The 16660-nt window shown below is 43.6% G+C and overlaps 1 protein-coding gene across 1 annotated transcript in view; it reads right to left on the reverse strand.

Annotated features, from left to right (window-relative positions):
• Positions 1-1373: 1373 nt before the first annotated feature.
• LOC142951873 (supervillin-like) overlaps positions 1374-16660 on the reverse strand; it is a 36044-nt gene continuing 20757 nt past the window's right edge. Inside the window, exons 7-29 of the mRNA XM_076093729.1 lie at positions 15298-15932; positions 14941-15073; positions 10517-10664; positions 9932-10015; positions 9520-9606; positions 9048-9231; positions 8734-8906; positions 8004-8165; positions 7591-7727; positions 7308-7455; positions 7036-7181; positions 6681-6856; positions 6347-6482; positions 5826-6126; positions 5360-5514; positions 5056-5158; positions 4713-4920; positions 4491-4624; positions 4221-4376; positions 3906-4049; positions 3595-3704; positions 2889-3044; positions 1374-2777 (exon numbers count right to left, since the gene is read on the reverse strand). Coding sequence (XP_075949844.1) covers positions 2691-2777; positions 2889-3044; positions 3595-3704; positions 3906-4049; positions 4221-4376; positions 4491-4624; positions 4713-4920; positions 5056-5158; positions 5360-5514; positions 5826-6126; positions 6347-6482; positions 6681-6856; positions 7036-7181; positions 7308-7455; positions 7591-7727; positions 8004-8165; positions 8734-8906; positions 9048-9231; positions 9520-9606; positions 9932-10015; positions 10517-10664; positions 14941-15073; positions 15298-15932 — 3903 coding nt within the window. The 3' untranslated portion in view covers positions 1374-2690. The remainder of the gene's footprint in view (positions 2778-2888; positions 3045-3594; positions 3705-3905; positions 4050-4220; positions 4377-4490; positions 4625-4712; positions 4921-5055; positions 5159-5359; positions 5515-5825; positions 6127-6346; positions 6483-6680; positions 6857-7035; positions 7182-7307; positions 7456-7590; positions 7728-8003; positions 8166-8733; positions 8907-9047; positions 9232-9519; positions 9607-9931; positions 10016-10516; positions 10665-14940; positions 15074-15297; positions 15933-16660) is intronic.

Raw genomic sequence — 16660 nt, forward strand, 5'->3', positions numbered from 1 at the left:
TTAATGTTTGAATATGTGTTTCCTTTATTAATAATACACACTTCATATACATCTCTCTCTGTGTATTAACAGTATGTCAGTGACCCCGGGGTGTGTGATGCACAGATGTGCTGCATCACAGCTTTGAGTCATGAAGAACCTGATGGAAATGCATGGCTGTTTTTGACACAATTGTTCGAGCTCAATTAGTTCTTGTTTGTTTTATATGTTTGATGTTCCACTCACCACTTATTGATTATGTATGGCCCCAAAAGGCTGCACACATTTTATTAAGGGAGAGCTTCACAGAAGGTAGAGGTTGGACGGACAACGCCCCCTGGTGGTTAAATACGCATAAACACACGGCAGCACAATCAGAGTTTGATGCATATTTCTATATCAATTTGACAACTTTAGGGGCAACAATTTAACAAAGAATTCGTTACTTCCCCGAATTTTTACTTTCAGCATCTTTTCACCGAAGGTTTTGTTTTTTGGAAACCGAGAGCTGAGCTAATAGGAGACTTAATTACTTACATTTCATAAAGTGGACATAAATGATGCCTCCAAATGACTACTAATGTTGCTCCGCATCTGCTGGGTGTGTAAATGCGCAAGTTAGCCAACAAGCTACTTTGTCAGCTTGTTTCTGCTGCTAGCAAAAGTGACCAAGAAAAGTGTATTGCAGGTTTTAATTAATGCCACTATAGTGGCGTCAAACCCTAGTATTTCTAAACTCCTGAGTACAATAATATGTGTAACAAGGAGCTTACTGAGCTAAATAAATCAATACAGGCAGATTTGTCTGCTTGAGTATTTTTTTAATGAAATGGGTTTCTAACAAAGATTTCAAAGCTTCTAAAGAAACTAAATTATATATGCAACATCCGCAGAAACGTTCTCACAGTGGACAGTTTGACTTGTCTGACACAGATGTTACTGATAACATAAATACTGGCTGTGTTCAGTTCAGATAAAGTAGTTCCAGGGCTCTGGTATTGTGCTCACTGATCATCAGAATGCTTTCTGAGAGCCCTAACTGACATGGAGCCATTGTTGCTCAACACCTGTACTTTTTCTGTTGTATGACATACATGCCTGCCATTAAAAAAAAAAAACCTTGAAAGGAGTTTAGAAGTGTAGTGCCTCTGTAATGTTATGTTTTACTGGTCCACTGGAAGAGTACAACAGAAAAAAACACAACGAAATAAATGTACATTTCTAGTCATACCAAAGAAGTATCATGTTGTATGTCTACTGCAACAACTTCTAGCCGGCTGTTGTAATATTGATCCCAATCAACCGTTCATGCAGAAAGCATTCTATTACTAACACAGGTGTTACTACTAAGAAAGGCCAACATGCTGTTAAAAAAAGACGATCAGAACCAAACGTGTTTTTTTTTAAATACTTTATTTAAAAGGGACTCTTGAGCATTAATATCTCATTTCCCTGCCACCAATGTCGACCGTTATGTGCCATGAAATACAAGCTGGCCTGGAAGCTGTCTCCACACGCAACGCCGATTTTATGTATCACAAAAAAAAAAAAGATGCATGTTGCAACAAATTAAAACACGATTGTTAAGCAAAATATTTTTTTGTGAACATCATGCAGAGAATTTCCTAATTCAGACATCACAGGCAGTCATATCAACAGCATTGTTTATGCATAACATACCATTGCATCACATTTGCAGTACGCACTTGTGGTGTCAGCTCCAGCTATAAAGGCAGTTACTCTCTCTTACATACCCACACACACTTAATACTTTTAAAGATGTACATTTACACACTCTTGCGCACACACACATACAGATACACAAAAACATGTACAACAAGACAAAAAGACTTGATTTGGTCCAGTTGATCAGAGGGCTGCCATCACTGGCACACACGTAGTTATTCGTGAGAACCAGGAAGTATTCAGTACCAAACTTGAGAAAAAAAAAAATTTGTATGGGCCAGTTTCAATGATCCAGACAACAGTCAGTCTCATCAATGTGATGGTTGCAAAGTCACAGTTAACTTTTCATGTTTCAGTTTTCTTTGGGATTTCAGAGTTTACTTTTTCACACCCACATACAAATACATCTACAGTTAGAATAAAAGCTGAATATATATTTTCTGTTATAACTATATAAGTCAGACGTAGTACAATTAAGTACAATCTTGGTTTAAGACCACCGCGTTTCTTTCAAACGTCCACAAATTATAGGGATTGTTCTCTGAACTTTGACTTGTTTTGCTTCTTTTCTTTGTCAATATTTTTGCTGAAAGGATTTAATCACATTTTCCCATGAAATATAAAAACCAATGAATAACTCCCTCAGTTTTAACACCACAGGCAATTCTCATACAAACACAATCTCACATGAAAATTGACACAGTCTGGTGTCAGACATCAAAACACATTCATTTTAAGTATATTACATATTTATAATGTGAGAGTAACTATTTTTTACCATACAAGGAAAACATCTTGCCATCAGAAAGATTAACAATTGCACATAATGATTGGCTAAAATATTTCAGTGATACAGGGAAACATAAAACAAATGGAAGTTATTCAAAATAGAGCAATATTTCAACAAAATTGTATATTTGCTGTTCTTATACATTACAAAATGAGGACATGATTTTCTCTCAAATGTTAAAAAAGCTGCTGAAAACATAAAAAAAAAACAAGATTTGTGTACAAAAAGCTGTGTTTTAAAACAGACCCTTGCTTTTCTTTAGATTATTTTGCTTCCAGTTTGGCAGAGCGTTGAACTCAACTCGACTCATCTCAAGAAGTGTCTGAAAAACATGAAAGTAAGAGGAGAAAAAAAAAGAAAAGTTGATCAATTTTGGACTGTGTGTACATGTATATTTGCTGTATGACAATGGGACTGCAGCCGAGTTCCCGACCTTGAAGTCCTGGTCAGACAGGTAGACCTCCAGCCGTAGAGGGTCCACTCCCTCTGGTAGCGGTTTCCTGGTCAGCTCCTCGATGGAGTACTGCAGCTTACTGAGCTGAGATAGCGCCTCCTTTACTAACATCACCTTGTTCTTGGAGCTTTCCGCCTGCGTACACGTGTCATTCACAGCACGTAAAAACAAATGCAAAACAGAACTTTTGCAGTCTCCACGGCTCTATTTGTGTAGGACTGAATTATACATGAATCATAACAGATTTAAAATTATATTAAAATATGGGTAAATGGATCATTCCTGCAGGAAATAATGCGGCGCACTGGAGTTTACTGAGGCTGAAATGACACTGGTTTCAATCCAAGATGGTGAATTTATGCCCCGCTTGCTACAGAGACAAGGAATTAGGCATTTAAACTCTGTTGTTCTCCGTTTCACTGCCGTCTGTAGAATTTATACTCTACACTTTTTATTTTCTTCACACTGAACATGATTCTGCATGCCAGCTTTAAATAGACATGTCTGGGGCATGACACCTTATCTGAACAGATCTGGTTGAGTGAGGTGATTTGGATTCCTTCTAGTGTCAACATACTGTACATGGAGAACAGCAGTCTCCTGTCTTAGTTGTGATATACTGGGAGAGCGCTCTTAACCCCAACTGAGACATCACAATAACAAAAAGAAAAAAGAAGTCTCCCACCTTTGTGATACTGGTGTCCTTCTCCCAGTACGGGAAGATGTTGGTGAAGGTGAGAGGTTCACAGCCTGCTAGGACCAGATACGCCAGAGGGGGGCGCCGAGGGTTCTTCTCTATAAATCACACCACAGTGAAGAAGATATGAAAAACATGCGTTTGAGTTCAGTTCCAAATTCAGATATCCACTCTATCGGGACGAGTAATAGCAGTATTTCTTTAAAGACTATTTGGGGAAGTGTTTGACTCCTAACAATGTCTGGATCAGTTATTGTATATGCAGACTATTTATCTCCAGTGGTCGTCTGAACTCTGACCTTTGCAGTACTGCAGCACAGTCTCCATGGCACACTTCCTCTCGTTGTTCCAGCGCATCTTTGCAGAGCCGGTGCACTGCGTGTCTTCGGGCTGCCAGCCCTGCCACAGGTACACCTCCATACGGTTATCCAGCAGGAACAGGGCTGGAGAAGTTAAGACAGCAGAGCACTTACGTGTACATCCAGTAGCACCGAGAGGTAATGTAGTAATGTTAGGCAGACAGCAACAATAAAACATATCCACCGACAGAGCAGCCTGTGAAAGAGTCTTTTAAACACACCAGCACCTGACATGTCTACAGGTGTGTGTGGTACCTGGCTGGTGTGCGGAGTAGAGGTTCTCCTGCAGGAAGGGCATGGCCATGACTCCCTCCGTCACCCTGGCTGGATACAGCCGCTCCTCCCCCTCGAACAACCCGGAGCTGGCGCTCAGCCGGAACAGCCGCGGTGTGAAGTTGTACTTCCCTGGATCTGGAGACAACACACACACACACATCTGGTCACACATTAGCAATACATATTTTTCTCTCTATTTATTGCTGATAACTAGGAATTGGTTTTAAGTGTGTGAATGTGAGGACGCACCTTGCAGCATACAGTCGTAGGCCTTCTTGTCCTGCGGGCCCAGAGCCTTCTTGAACTCCGCGGGTTCAGATCCTTCCTCCACCTCCTCAACTTTCACGCCGCCGGTGCTGCTCAGACCCAACTCCGAGGAACACCTTGAAGACCCAAACACAGAAACACCGTCGGTCCACCACGTTATGTCCATCCACAGGTCATCTATTTGTCCATCTGCCCTTTCCTTACCTCTGGGTTAGTTTGTCCGCGGCTCTTTTGGCCACCTGCCTGGCACTCGCATGTGCTTTACAGCCGTGCCACAAGAAGAGAAGGCCTTTCTGAGCATTGAGAAGCACCAGGCTGGCACGAGAGCGCAGACTGGCATGCTGGCGATCTACCTCCACCAATGAGGCCTCCACCTCTGCCTCACCCCGGACACAGAACAACCGCCAGCCAACTGGAGAAGTGAATCAGAATTTTTGTTCAACTGTTTGATACAGTATTTTATAAAATGAGCCGAAGTCTCTACATGAATCCGCAGTAATACAGCACATCACTGAAAACAATAAACAATGTTTTTGGTGTTTTGTACCTGTGTTTTGGGCATAATCTTCTCTACTGCCCTTGTGGATGATCAAACCTCCCTGGAAGAGCTGCAGGAAGCACGGAGGCTCTTTTCCCTCAGTCACCAATACCTGGAGAGCCAATCAGATACAACGGATGAAGACAGACACACTTTGATTAAATCCTACTTGAACACAGCCATTCATCTGTTCATATCAAGTTAATAGACGAATGGAAGAAACACAAACTAACTATGAGTCCTAATCAGGAAACTTTACCTTTAAAAATGACATTTTATTGATTGTGTGTGGCTATGACGGACTGATACCCACTTGTGACCCCCTGTGGCTGCCCAGCTCCACTGTCATCAGAGCAGATGTTCCTTTCTCGCTGATGCTGGAGTGACTGCCTTGCCAGAAAAAACAAGCGGTCCTCTCTCTCCCTGGTGCACCGGCACTCAGCTCCCCGGGTTTCTGCCGCTTACCCACTGACAGAACAAAACAGGAGCAAACCCAGCGGGTAAAATCAGGATTTCTGCTTTTATTTTGGACTAAAATGTAAGGCTCAAGAATTTCTTCTTTCTACACCTTGTTAACCACACTTAACTGTGCTTCTTCCCTCCAAGCACAAATGCCGTTCTTCAGTTGCACTCCATCACGATTAAAAAGCGAAGTCAGGCAGATCGATGCCATTAATCTTCCCCCCGGTCTTACTACTTTGTCGCCGTATTAAAACCTCCTATTTAACACGTCCGCTGTTTGTTCTTTAGGCTACCTCTGTGCCAAACGCACGACTCACCGAGTATGGTGATGGAGTACTTCCAGCGGATGATGTAGGCGTCGGCCTCGTGCAGTTGGCCCAGGCTCTCTTTTGGCACTTCCTCCTCTCCGTGCTCTTTGATGTGCCAGGCGTCTACAGCGACTGTAGCCAACTCTGCCTGTCGTCCGTCATCGGCCCTCACCAGGCCGTGGCCCCGCTGGACGTTCACCCCCTCCAGAACCGTCTTCACCGGCCCCGGCTCGTTGTCCAGCAGGGCCTTGGCGTCACATGACTGCAGCTCCAAGTCAAAGTTGGGCCGTTCAATGCAGTGGACGGGGCTCTGAGCAGACAAAGAACATTCTCAGTTAGTTTCAAATGTGTTGCATTAGTCGGGATATTCATGAATTTAACAGCTACTTCTTAATTCCTTTAAAACAGATTGTCAGATATCTGCAGATTTAACAGGCAACGAGAAAAAAAAACACTGATTCACACATTACATGAAGGCAGGGTCACTGCTAAATTAAAAATCCAAACACCCGTAGCCTAATCTCTTCTACCTTGATTTCATCTGCTTGAGCTGCTTCCTCCTTCTTCCTCTCGGCCCAGTCCAGGAACTTCTCTCTGAACAGGGACGTCTCATTGTGCTCCGACAACCGGCCAAACAGAGTCCAGCTCGGACGACCCTCCCCCTGCCTGGAAATCACACAAAAACGTCTCCTCTCAGCAGCTGTACTGGCAAGATAAAACCACTAGGGGCTACAACAACACAACCAATAACGCTCACTTTATATCAGATAAAACTGCATTTATTAAGTACAAAGCTAGACAGATGGATACAGATAATACAGTTATGTTAAAAGCTATTAAAAGGGATCAACATGTGATACTCACTGAGGCACATCCGAATCTGTGAAGGAGGCATCTAAAGGGTTGACTCTGTAGGTGCTGTAGTCATAGCTGCCGCTGTAAAGCTGTTTGCCCAGTTTCACAGCAACTTTTCTGTCACCCAGGGGCACGTCTTTCCCGTGCCACACGTACACTTCGCTGCCAAAATCAAACACTAAGACCTGGTGTGGGGCGTTGGCAGCAGTGGGGAGAGAGAGAGAGGAGATGGATCGCAGTTAAAAAACAGATACAATGTGTATTCAAATGTCTGTCAGGACTATCACGGGTGCTTTATGAATATTTCTACCATCTCTTTTCACACTTTCTAAGCAGGTCCCAGACTTGGGAGTAGGGGTGTTACCTCTTTAGAGTCGAGCAAGGTGACACTTGGAATGGAAGCCCAGGCTTCTTCGTGAGGCACCAGTTTCTCTCCCTGGAGTCTGTACACCCCGTTAGAGTCCAACACCCCATTCTCATACAGCTCGTCCTCCTCTGGCTCCCCTGCCCCTAAAACACACACACACACACAGCACAAAAAGACAAGGTTATGAGACAAGGGCTGTTTGTGCCTGAGTTAAATACAAGCTGCTTGTAATGATGTTGGAGAGACAGATATCATTAACGAGTATGAACCTCTGTATTGGGTTTGTCCGCCCAGCAGGCTCCAGAACTCTTTGGCCCATCTGGTGTCGGTGTTGATGCCCTCCTCCAGCACCGTCACCTGGGACGCCTTACACCCGAGGTCCCTCTTGGCCTGAACAAACGCTGCCATCTCCGACGCCTGGCCGCACAAAAAGCACATTGCACATGTCAACATCTGTATTCAAGTGGAGAATTTGACGTTCTGCGTCGTCCCCCTGTCTGAACATTCAAATCCCAACAACTGGTTGCGGATCCCGTACGCGAGGTTCTCTACCTTAGCTTTCTCAATCACGTTGGCAAACTCTCCGCTCCACATATAGCAGTGCTTCGGTGTTATGAGCAGGAAGCAGTCGCCGCTGTTTAAAGAGTGGGCTGTTGGCTCCACCAGGCGCACCTGGATGTGCCTCCGACCTAGAGACAATGACAAAGCAGCTTATACCTCCAGACTCCAGCAGCCTTAATCTGAAGCATTAATCACTGACATAGATATGTAATTGACTATCATTTATTTGAGGTTTATTAACTTTACATTCTTAAGGAATAGCACAGGAAGCACACCTGAGAGTTTCTCTTTAACAGCAGTTAAAGTCTTTGCTTTGGTTGTGGGTGATAGAGCACCATACCGCCACTCAACAAGTATAGATAGAAAACAAACACACACACAGTTGATTTGCATGTGTTGCTGACCTTTGATGCGAATGAGCATGAGCTTGTTGAAAGGCAGTGTGCTGTTGTTCGTCACAACATCGGTGGACTTCACGCTGCGCAGGTTCACCTTGCGGAAGTTCTCCTTGCTTGCGAGGCCCGCCAAGGCCACATCAGCCAGGTTGCTTTTGGAGTGTTTTGCCACTTTGAGGGAGAGAAAAAGAAGAGGGACCGGGGACATTAAGAAAGGAACAGAGTGGAATTGAGACACTGATCATTACTATTCTTTAATCTAATCTGCCATCTTGCTAATTATAACAAATAGAGACCAGATGTAAAGCAGAGATCTTAAGAGATAGAACTTGTTTTCTTATTTCTTCTTTCGTGCGAGCAGTGCTAGACTGCTTCCTCTTAATTTTCAGGTAACCTGTGAAAAGGTCACTGAGGCCAGACTAGTCTGTGAAAAGTATCGATGGAGAGGAACTAAATATAGGAAATAAGTAGCAGACTACACTGAAAACGATCTCATACTTTTGCTGTTGTTTTTATGTTGTTGTTGAAGTTTCAGAACCAGCTGAGCTCAGTGCAACCTTCAGAAACCACTAAAAGCCAGTGGAACGTGGTAGGTTTATCAGAAACAACACAACAAACCTTGGTATAGTCGCTACACATGGTTATGGATTAAACTTTTGGTGATGCATGAAAGTAAGAGTCTTAAGCCTTGCTATGGAGAGAACATTCATAGTGCCAGAGTCAGTATGAGCAGTCTTACTCCTCTCCACTTGGATCCTCTTGGTCTCCAATGAGGCCACGTTAAGCCTCTGCTCAGTATAGACCTGGCGGATGTCGTTGCGGGCAGCCAGAGCCCGCAGAGGGTTCCTGGAGCCCTGGTTCCTTCTGTTTGGTCGTACTGCTCTCTTGTGCTCGGTTACAGCTGAGGTGAGTCTAAAGACGTACATGTACACAACACAGTGGTCATTTTCCATTAAAGCAACCAATGACTCTTGAGAAAAATAGGAAATCCTTAGTCATTCAAATTGTCAAAAATACTGCCGTTCATTATTGTTATGATTTATAGGAACTAACTTTGGTGAATTGTCCTGAATCTGGCTGAGATCCTCCTCCGTCAAAACCACACCGGAGTCGTGGAGTCTCGACGGGGACACAGTTTTGTAGAAGTTGCCGAACGTCTCCTCGTCATCCAGAGTCATCACTTCTTTCTCCGTCTCTGCCGTCACCTCGACGGTGGAAGTCCTGCTTTTGCTCACGCCTGACCGACCCGCCATGGCAGGAAGCAGGAAGGGGAAAAGGTGAGTCAGATATGAGCCAAATGTTTTGGATATCCTGTCCTGTGAGCTTACGGGCTCATGTGCGTGTCATGTCCGTAATGTTCAATATACACGATGTCTATGTGTCAGTAAAAGAGAGTTAAGATTGAAATTTAACGAATGTGGATTAAAGAATTTGTAGACATACATACATATACATAATAGATCCTCCTTAATAACTAATACATATTATCTTGTGTGGAAAACAACAACAAGCGAGGGTACGGTACCTTTACTGTGGAGCTTGTCGAGGAACGACTCCAGCTTGTCGAGCCTTTTATCTCCTTCCACTTTGACATCAGTTCTACTGGAGATTTCTGTCCAGCAATAACAAACAGCATTACTCATAGCTAAGAACACTCAGTGCTACAATACAAAACATTGGCATTAATATTGTTTTAAAAAAAGGTATCAAATGCTTTTAAAATGACCAGAAAGATTAAATTGAAATCTGTCATCTGGACTAAACAGCATGTTATGACACAAATGGCCCAAAGAGTTTAGTTCAAGTAAAAATATACTTTCAATATTCACAACATCTGCTGTAACAACAGATGTATCGGGTTAATAACTTTATGGATTAACTGAATGATTCACACACTGATACGTATGTAATAGAAGTTGAAGGGAAATGTCTCCTACCTTCCAGTGGCTTCACGGGCGTGGCATTAGACTTCTTGCGGGAGATGAGAGTAGACTCTTCCTTTCCGGTGTCTGTCACCACACCTGGAGGAAGACAAGGGGGGAAAATGTAAGGCTGCAACTAACGGTCATTTTCCTCATCAATGAATCTGCCGATTAATTGTTTTGTCTAAAAGCAGTGGAAAAAGTCCATGGTAGCATATTAAAAAGCCTTGTATTATCAGAACAACAGTCCAAATGAAAACATATTTTTACTTTCAAGTATGAGAAAGACAAGCATCAAATTCTCACATTAGATGAAAAAGGTGTTTTGCCAGAAAAAAAATAACTGAAACTATCAGAGAATCAAATTTGTGCCAATTCATTTTCTGTTCATCAATTAATCAATTAATTAACTCATCAACGCAGCTCTAAAGAGAATTGTTTTTAGGTCCCATCTTCACAGGTTCAACAAGGAACGTATCCAAGTACCGTGATGATATCCTTGATAGGACCAAATGCAATGCAGAAAAATTGCGTCATGTAGCAGCACGGAGAGTCTGCAAGTCTGACTGTCACAGCACAACAGCTTGTGTCAAGCGTCACCTTTCTTGGCCATGCGTCCAGCCACAGTGAACTGGACAGAGTCGTTGGCGGCTCCCTTGCCTCTGCTCTTCCACTGCTCCTCCTTGTCTTTAAGGACCTTCATCCTGTCTGCCAGGGACATCTTGGGCCCCAAATCTACACTGGATTTCTGTTGGAACATTAGGACTTTCATTATAAAAAGGAAAGCTGGCCATGCACTCCACTGTCTATTCATGTCACACGGGGAACAGAGAGTTACGAGGACACAGCGAAGTAATCATGGGTGAGCACAGAGCGAGAACAGGAGAGACTACAAGTGATGGTGAAGGAAGATAGTAAAGCAACGAGGAATACATTTAAAATGGAATTATGAAAGATATCATTACTTTCTTATTTTTTTTCTGGGAGAGAGTGAATTATCCCAAAAACAACAACCTCCACAAAAAACATGAAGAATGTCGAGTCCTGACAATAAAAAAACAAAACTGTACTGAGGCCATCTATCACCAGCTATTCATTGGAGCTTTCCTTACGTGATTTATTCCTGCTGCCATTTTTGCACCTGAACGCCACCATTAAAAATGAATTAGCAGAGGTTTACTGCCCCCCCTGGTCCCCCTGGACCCCGGGAGCTGTAATAAAGTAATTAATGATATTCCACTCCTAAATATTTGAAGCGTTTTACGGCCCTGCCAGAGCTTTTACTGGCTGCCACCCCTTCATCCTTGGCTAACAATGAGCAAATTCACTGCGTGTAATGTACCATGAGTTGCACACGGGAGAGAGTCTCGCTAAGGGAGAACCTATCTCCAGTCCACAGTATGACTGCACGGGAGAAAAATGCAGAGCAGATAACAGCATGAAGAAAAGTTATTGTACAAAACATTCCAACTTTATTTTCTATAAATTTGTCTATCTTTGTCTTTCTCGCTTTAACTCAATTCTTGAATGAGAATTATTTCTTCCAAACGATAAGTTCAAATCTCTGAACAATTAGTATGTCGTTCACAACAGATTTGAATTTCTCGTGAGCTCAAGCTAACTGCACATGTTTTGGGACATTCAGGCAAAAGATTAAGTACAATTGTTTACAATTTGCACATTAACTACTTACTTGTGGCTCGTTGATGAGTTGTTTCTCAGTAAAATTGCCTTGTTTACACAATGAGCCATCACATCTTAAAATGAACCATTCGATGATCAGAATCTGTCAGACATACATGTATATTCCATAAATATACATGACATGGTGTTATATACTGTGCCAGGGAAATCAGAGGACCGCATTTGGTCTTTACAACTGACAATAACATCGTGCATATTTACAGCCCACTTGAGTTTTCTCCGTTTTTGTATTTCTATGTTTTTTTTTCAGTTTATTGTTATTTGTTAACAATCAGAAGAAGGCCGTAGGTTGCAAAAAGGTTGAGAACCTTAAAAAACAAGCCTGAGGAATCCTACGTGCTATTTGTCCTGAATTAATGTGACACATGCTACAATACACAAGCAGCAATGTACTAACAAGAGAAACAAGAGAAACACCAGTTTCCCTCAATCCATCTTCCACTCATATAACACGTAACACCCTCTCTCTCCGTCTCTCACTCACTGCCCACAACGTTTTGTACTTTAATGTTAAACAGGTTGCCCAGAGTAGTCAAATATTAGCCTGACATGAGACAAAAGTTCAAAGAAATGCATTTAATCACACTGGCGCGCACACAGAGACGACACACTGGGTCTGAACATCAAAGTGAACTCTCGCAGATTTCACAACATAAGAATACGATACAGCTTCTGCACATGTCTTAAACCGAATAAGACAAGCTGGGATGAGACATTCCTCTTTTAATACTTTAAACTATTAATACTCAGAAACATGCTAATCACATTAGTCCCTTAGTATAATGCTAGCGCTTGCAAACTACAATCGCATTCTCACACACTTACAGACGGACACAGCTCCTCCAGCTAGCAGCTCATCTCTGGAGTCAATCAGAGAGGGGAAATACCTTGGTCTGACAGGACCCTCGAGAGAAGGGGGGGGGGGGGGGGGGGGGCTGGGCCTCAAACCCCCACAGGAAGCCATTTTTCTCAGCCCTGTCTTACTGTACAGTGCAGGCAGCACCTCAGCCAAACCTCTGACACAGATATCGACCAACCGAGGGCCGGCAAACCAGCATCCATGTACCAACAGCAAGTGTGTTGACAGCTCTGATTTATCAGCGGTAATTCTCAGAGGGTGTGTGAGACGCTGTCCAGAGCACAGGTGGAGAAATAAGGGCTACAATAACATTGAGATAAAGTCCATGCAAAGAGGCACATGCACACGCACACTCACCTGAAGGGGCTGGGAAAGGTTGACAAGTGGGTGGCAAAGTCAAAGAAAGGGGGCAGAGTCCGCAGGTGAGGACAGAAGATAACTGGAAAGAAGGGTTAAAGGAGGAGGAGGAGTCGCAAAAAGGAGATAAGGAAAGGAAAATTAGCAGAGGAGAATGAAGGAGAAAAGAGCAAAGCACGGCAACATTAGACTGCAACAGCTGGAGAGAGCGGGTTTCAGCGTGGAAGACTAGAGATGAGACGTGGGTCATTTAAAGCCTGGCACAAAGTTTGGGAGGATGGGAGAGAAAGGAAAAGGGAGATAGAAAGCAACGCAGGGTGTGAAACTAGCCTCACGGTTTAGTTGTAATCAAGTGAAGATCTCTCACTCCGTTGGCGTATTTAACGCAAAAAAGTTTGATTTCTTACAACGCATTAACTTGTGTTTTTAAATGAGCTATTTCAAGGACATCCTCCAATACACTCATCTTCAGTGGATGGTCTGAATTTAGATTAAAAAAGCATGATTATTATGATTAACAATACTTATTTAAGACAGACCTTCTGTAAAAGGAATTTACAACACAGCTGTGATGCAGAGAACAGCTTAGCAGGCTTAACAGGAAACATCTGGAGCTGGTTGAATTTGACCATGGTGTGTACCATGCATGTCACATTCCCTGGGCCCCCACATATCAACCAAACAGCAACAACATCTGCTCCAGATTGGCAGTGTATGAGATAAAAATGACAAACCAACGGCCTTTCCTCGAGAGAGAGAGAGAGAGAGAGAGAGAGAGAGAGAGAGAGAGAGAGAGAGAGAGAGAGAGAGAGAGAGAGAGAGAGAGAGAGAGAGAGAGAGAGAGAGAGAGAGAATGTAACAAGAATAGACGCATGAAAGGAAATGCCCCATAGCTAATGTTGACATGGCATCAATGCCGATAATTTATCCAAGCCGTGTATTATCTACATCTCTGAGGTGAGTTGGTTTCACAGAGTTCTTACGGTCGAAGCCAACGAGGCCAGCAGGTTACAGACCAATTCACAGGCAAAAACCTCGGATACAATTAAAGTGGGAGTTGAGGATGCAGTTTGGACTTTGTGTTGACTTATCATAATGAAGACAGACCACATGACATCAGTTTCCAGTATTTAATTGAGTGGGGATTTGCTCAAATTGCTGGCTGTCTGTACTTACTTATTAAGTGGCTTTTTCCAGACTAAGAGTGGATTTATTCGAAGGTTAGCTCATCCTTGGAAGAAGGATGAGCCCAAAACCAGAAATCCCTCAAGAGGATCATTGATCTGGACAGACATCAAACCAACAGATGCTCCGTATGAATAAACATGACATCATTACAAACTCACTGTCCAGTATTGACTGTTTTTGGGGGATATCCGTGTGGCACTCAGTTTGTTTTTTCCCCCCCACTGCTGTCCAATTCTTTACTTGCACTATCCATTGAATGGTTATCATGCTGTTTTTCCACTTTAAAACTCAGCAAGGGTGGTCATGTTTGAACAGGAGAAGAGCATGCAGAAACCTGCATGCACTTCTATCGCCACTTCAAAAATACGTCAGTTATCTTAGCATGTGTTAAACATTAAACCCCCTCGACGCTGACCCGTGTTTAACTGTATGACGTGGATGTTTCTATACATGGAAGTCTATAAAGAACAAAAAGCTTGCTTATGGAGGGAATTGTTTGTTTTTTTGTACTTTGCGGACAGGGGCATTAGCTTGGAAGGTTTGCAGGTGTTTGGTCATGGTGTAGGATTGTAAGGGGCGTGTCTCTCTCTTTCTCTTTGGGAGCCCAGCTAAGCCCTGGATCTCTGGGCTTTGGCGTCACCACTCCCAAATCTGCTGCACCCCACAAGCCCTCCTAACCTCACATCCTTATGGCAACAAGTCGGGGGGAAATAAGCTGATTCAGCAGAGCAAGAAATGTGTCCAGCAGCCAAATCCTTCTTTCCCTGCACACAAAGCTGAGGGCAAGCTTCAACCTGTGGCAGTAAAAACAATGCACTCCAACTCCAGTCTGGTAAACCTGTTATTCATACTAACTAACCAACTGCTAAACCCCACAACAAGAAGGAAAGAGTCTGCTCAATAAGCAAAAATCTACCTTTTTCATCCAGGCATTTTCAGCATGTTGGAGTTTGCCGAAGCGATCGGCCAGTGATGTGTGGGTCAACTCGGATGTTTTGGGCTTCTTCGGTCTATCCTTCTTCTCACCTTCACTAGTGAACTCTGCCAGTCTGAAAAAGGTAAAAGACACATTAGTTCTTTCCCAATTAAATAAACTGTCGAACCTACTTTTGCTATGCATTTCAGAAAGACCTAAATGGAGCCTTAAGTCTGGCTATTAAATACAATTACAGTCGGGTTCTTGTCCATTTAATATTTTGTAAATTCTCTTTTCATAGAAACAAATATGCACATTTCATCCTAGTGCCTGCTGTGTTTGTGTACATCCAATGACCTCTGTTTGAGCGAGGAGCCCTGGCTTCCATCCAAACTGCTCTCCAGTTCCTCCACGTCCTCCGACACCGTGGACGTCTTCTCCGCGCTCTCGTCAGACGAGGGACTCCGCATCTCCTCAAAGCTCCCTCCACTGCCGCTGCTGCTTCCCTCTCTCTGTCGTCCGTCGATGCTGACGCGCCCGCCGTCTGCGATATCGTCAGTTAATGACTCATCCTCTCCGTCATTTTCCCCATTGACCTCTTCCTCGATCTCCTCCCCCTCTTCCTCCTCTTCCACCTCTTCTACCTCTTCTACATATTCCACCTCTTCCACCTCTTCTTCCTCCTCTTCCTCCTCTTCCTCCTCCTCCTCCTCCTCCTCCATCTCCTCCATCTCCTCCATCTCCTCCTCGCTCTCAGGGTGGCTGAGGGTGACACCGGTTTGTCGGGCTGGCGCGCAATCCGGCGCCGAGCCCTCGCTGTGGTCAGACTCCATGCTGGTGGAGCGGCTTTTCTTTAGGATTCCCCTGATGCCCCGAGACCCGGAGTCTTGGCGCTGCAGCGCGGCGGCGAGCTGGCAGGGAGGAGAGGGAGGGGGGGAGGCGTCTCGGTTCTTGCTGAGGGGGAGAGCCCTGTCAGAGAGGAGACTGGAAGGCTGATGTAGAGAGGGAGAAAGAGAGAGAAAGCTTTTATTACTACCAGCCATAATATTTATAAGAGCTGGAAAAGCGGATTAAAGTTGGGAGACTACTGTCAGTGTATTCTATGGTCCTTGATTATGGCGTGTAACTCGCTCTGACCAGAACAACTTTTTCCAATGTCAGCTCCTTTGCAGTTTCCACACAAGCAGCAAAACCCCCTTTTTTTCTGTCTTTTTTTAACACACACAAACACAAACTCCTGGACGTAAGTAAGAAGAGAAGACGAAGACTTAAGAGCTTGAGAAAAATGAAATGACTGTGATTAGAAAAAGGGATGAAGTGAAGGCTTTGCAAGACTTGTTTGGGATGTCACTCATGTTTGTTGCTTTTCTAAGAAAAGAAAAAAACGTGTGAAAGTGCAACGCAACCAGGCGGTCTTCTTAAATTAAAAACACTGGAGTGTGTAATGCACGGGGTCATTAGTGTGTGGTATAAAGTACGTTTACATACTTTCATTACCTTCTGAGAAGATCTAGGATCTGAGAAAAAGTAAGAATGTGTGTGTGTGTGTGTGTGTTGCAACTGGATATCAGCGACATGAAATACAATCTATAAGTCAACTTTAAAAAATAAATTTAAAAGATAATGTAATCTAAACCAGACCCAGAGGTAAGAGAGCCAACGTTAAGGTGAGTAAGCGTTTTGGAATTGGCTCGCATGCGGTGCAAAAAAAAGCAGTGTT

Source organism: Anarhichas minor, unplaced genomic scaffold (genome assembly GCF_050575085.1).
Source record: "Anarhichas minor isolate MPS153535 unplaced genomic scaffold, ASM5057508v1 ptg000017l, whole genome shotgun sequence".
In the NCBI taxonomy this organism is placed as follows: Eukaryota; Metazoa; Chordata; class Actinopteri; order Perciformes; family Anarhichadidae; genus Anarhichas; species Anarhichas minor.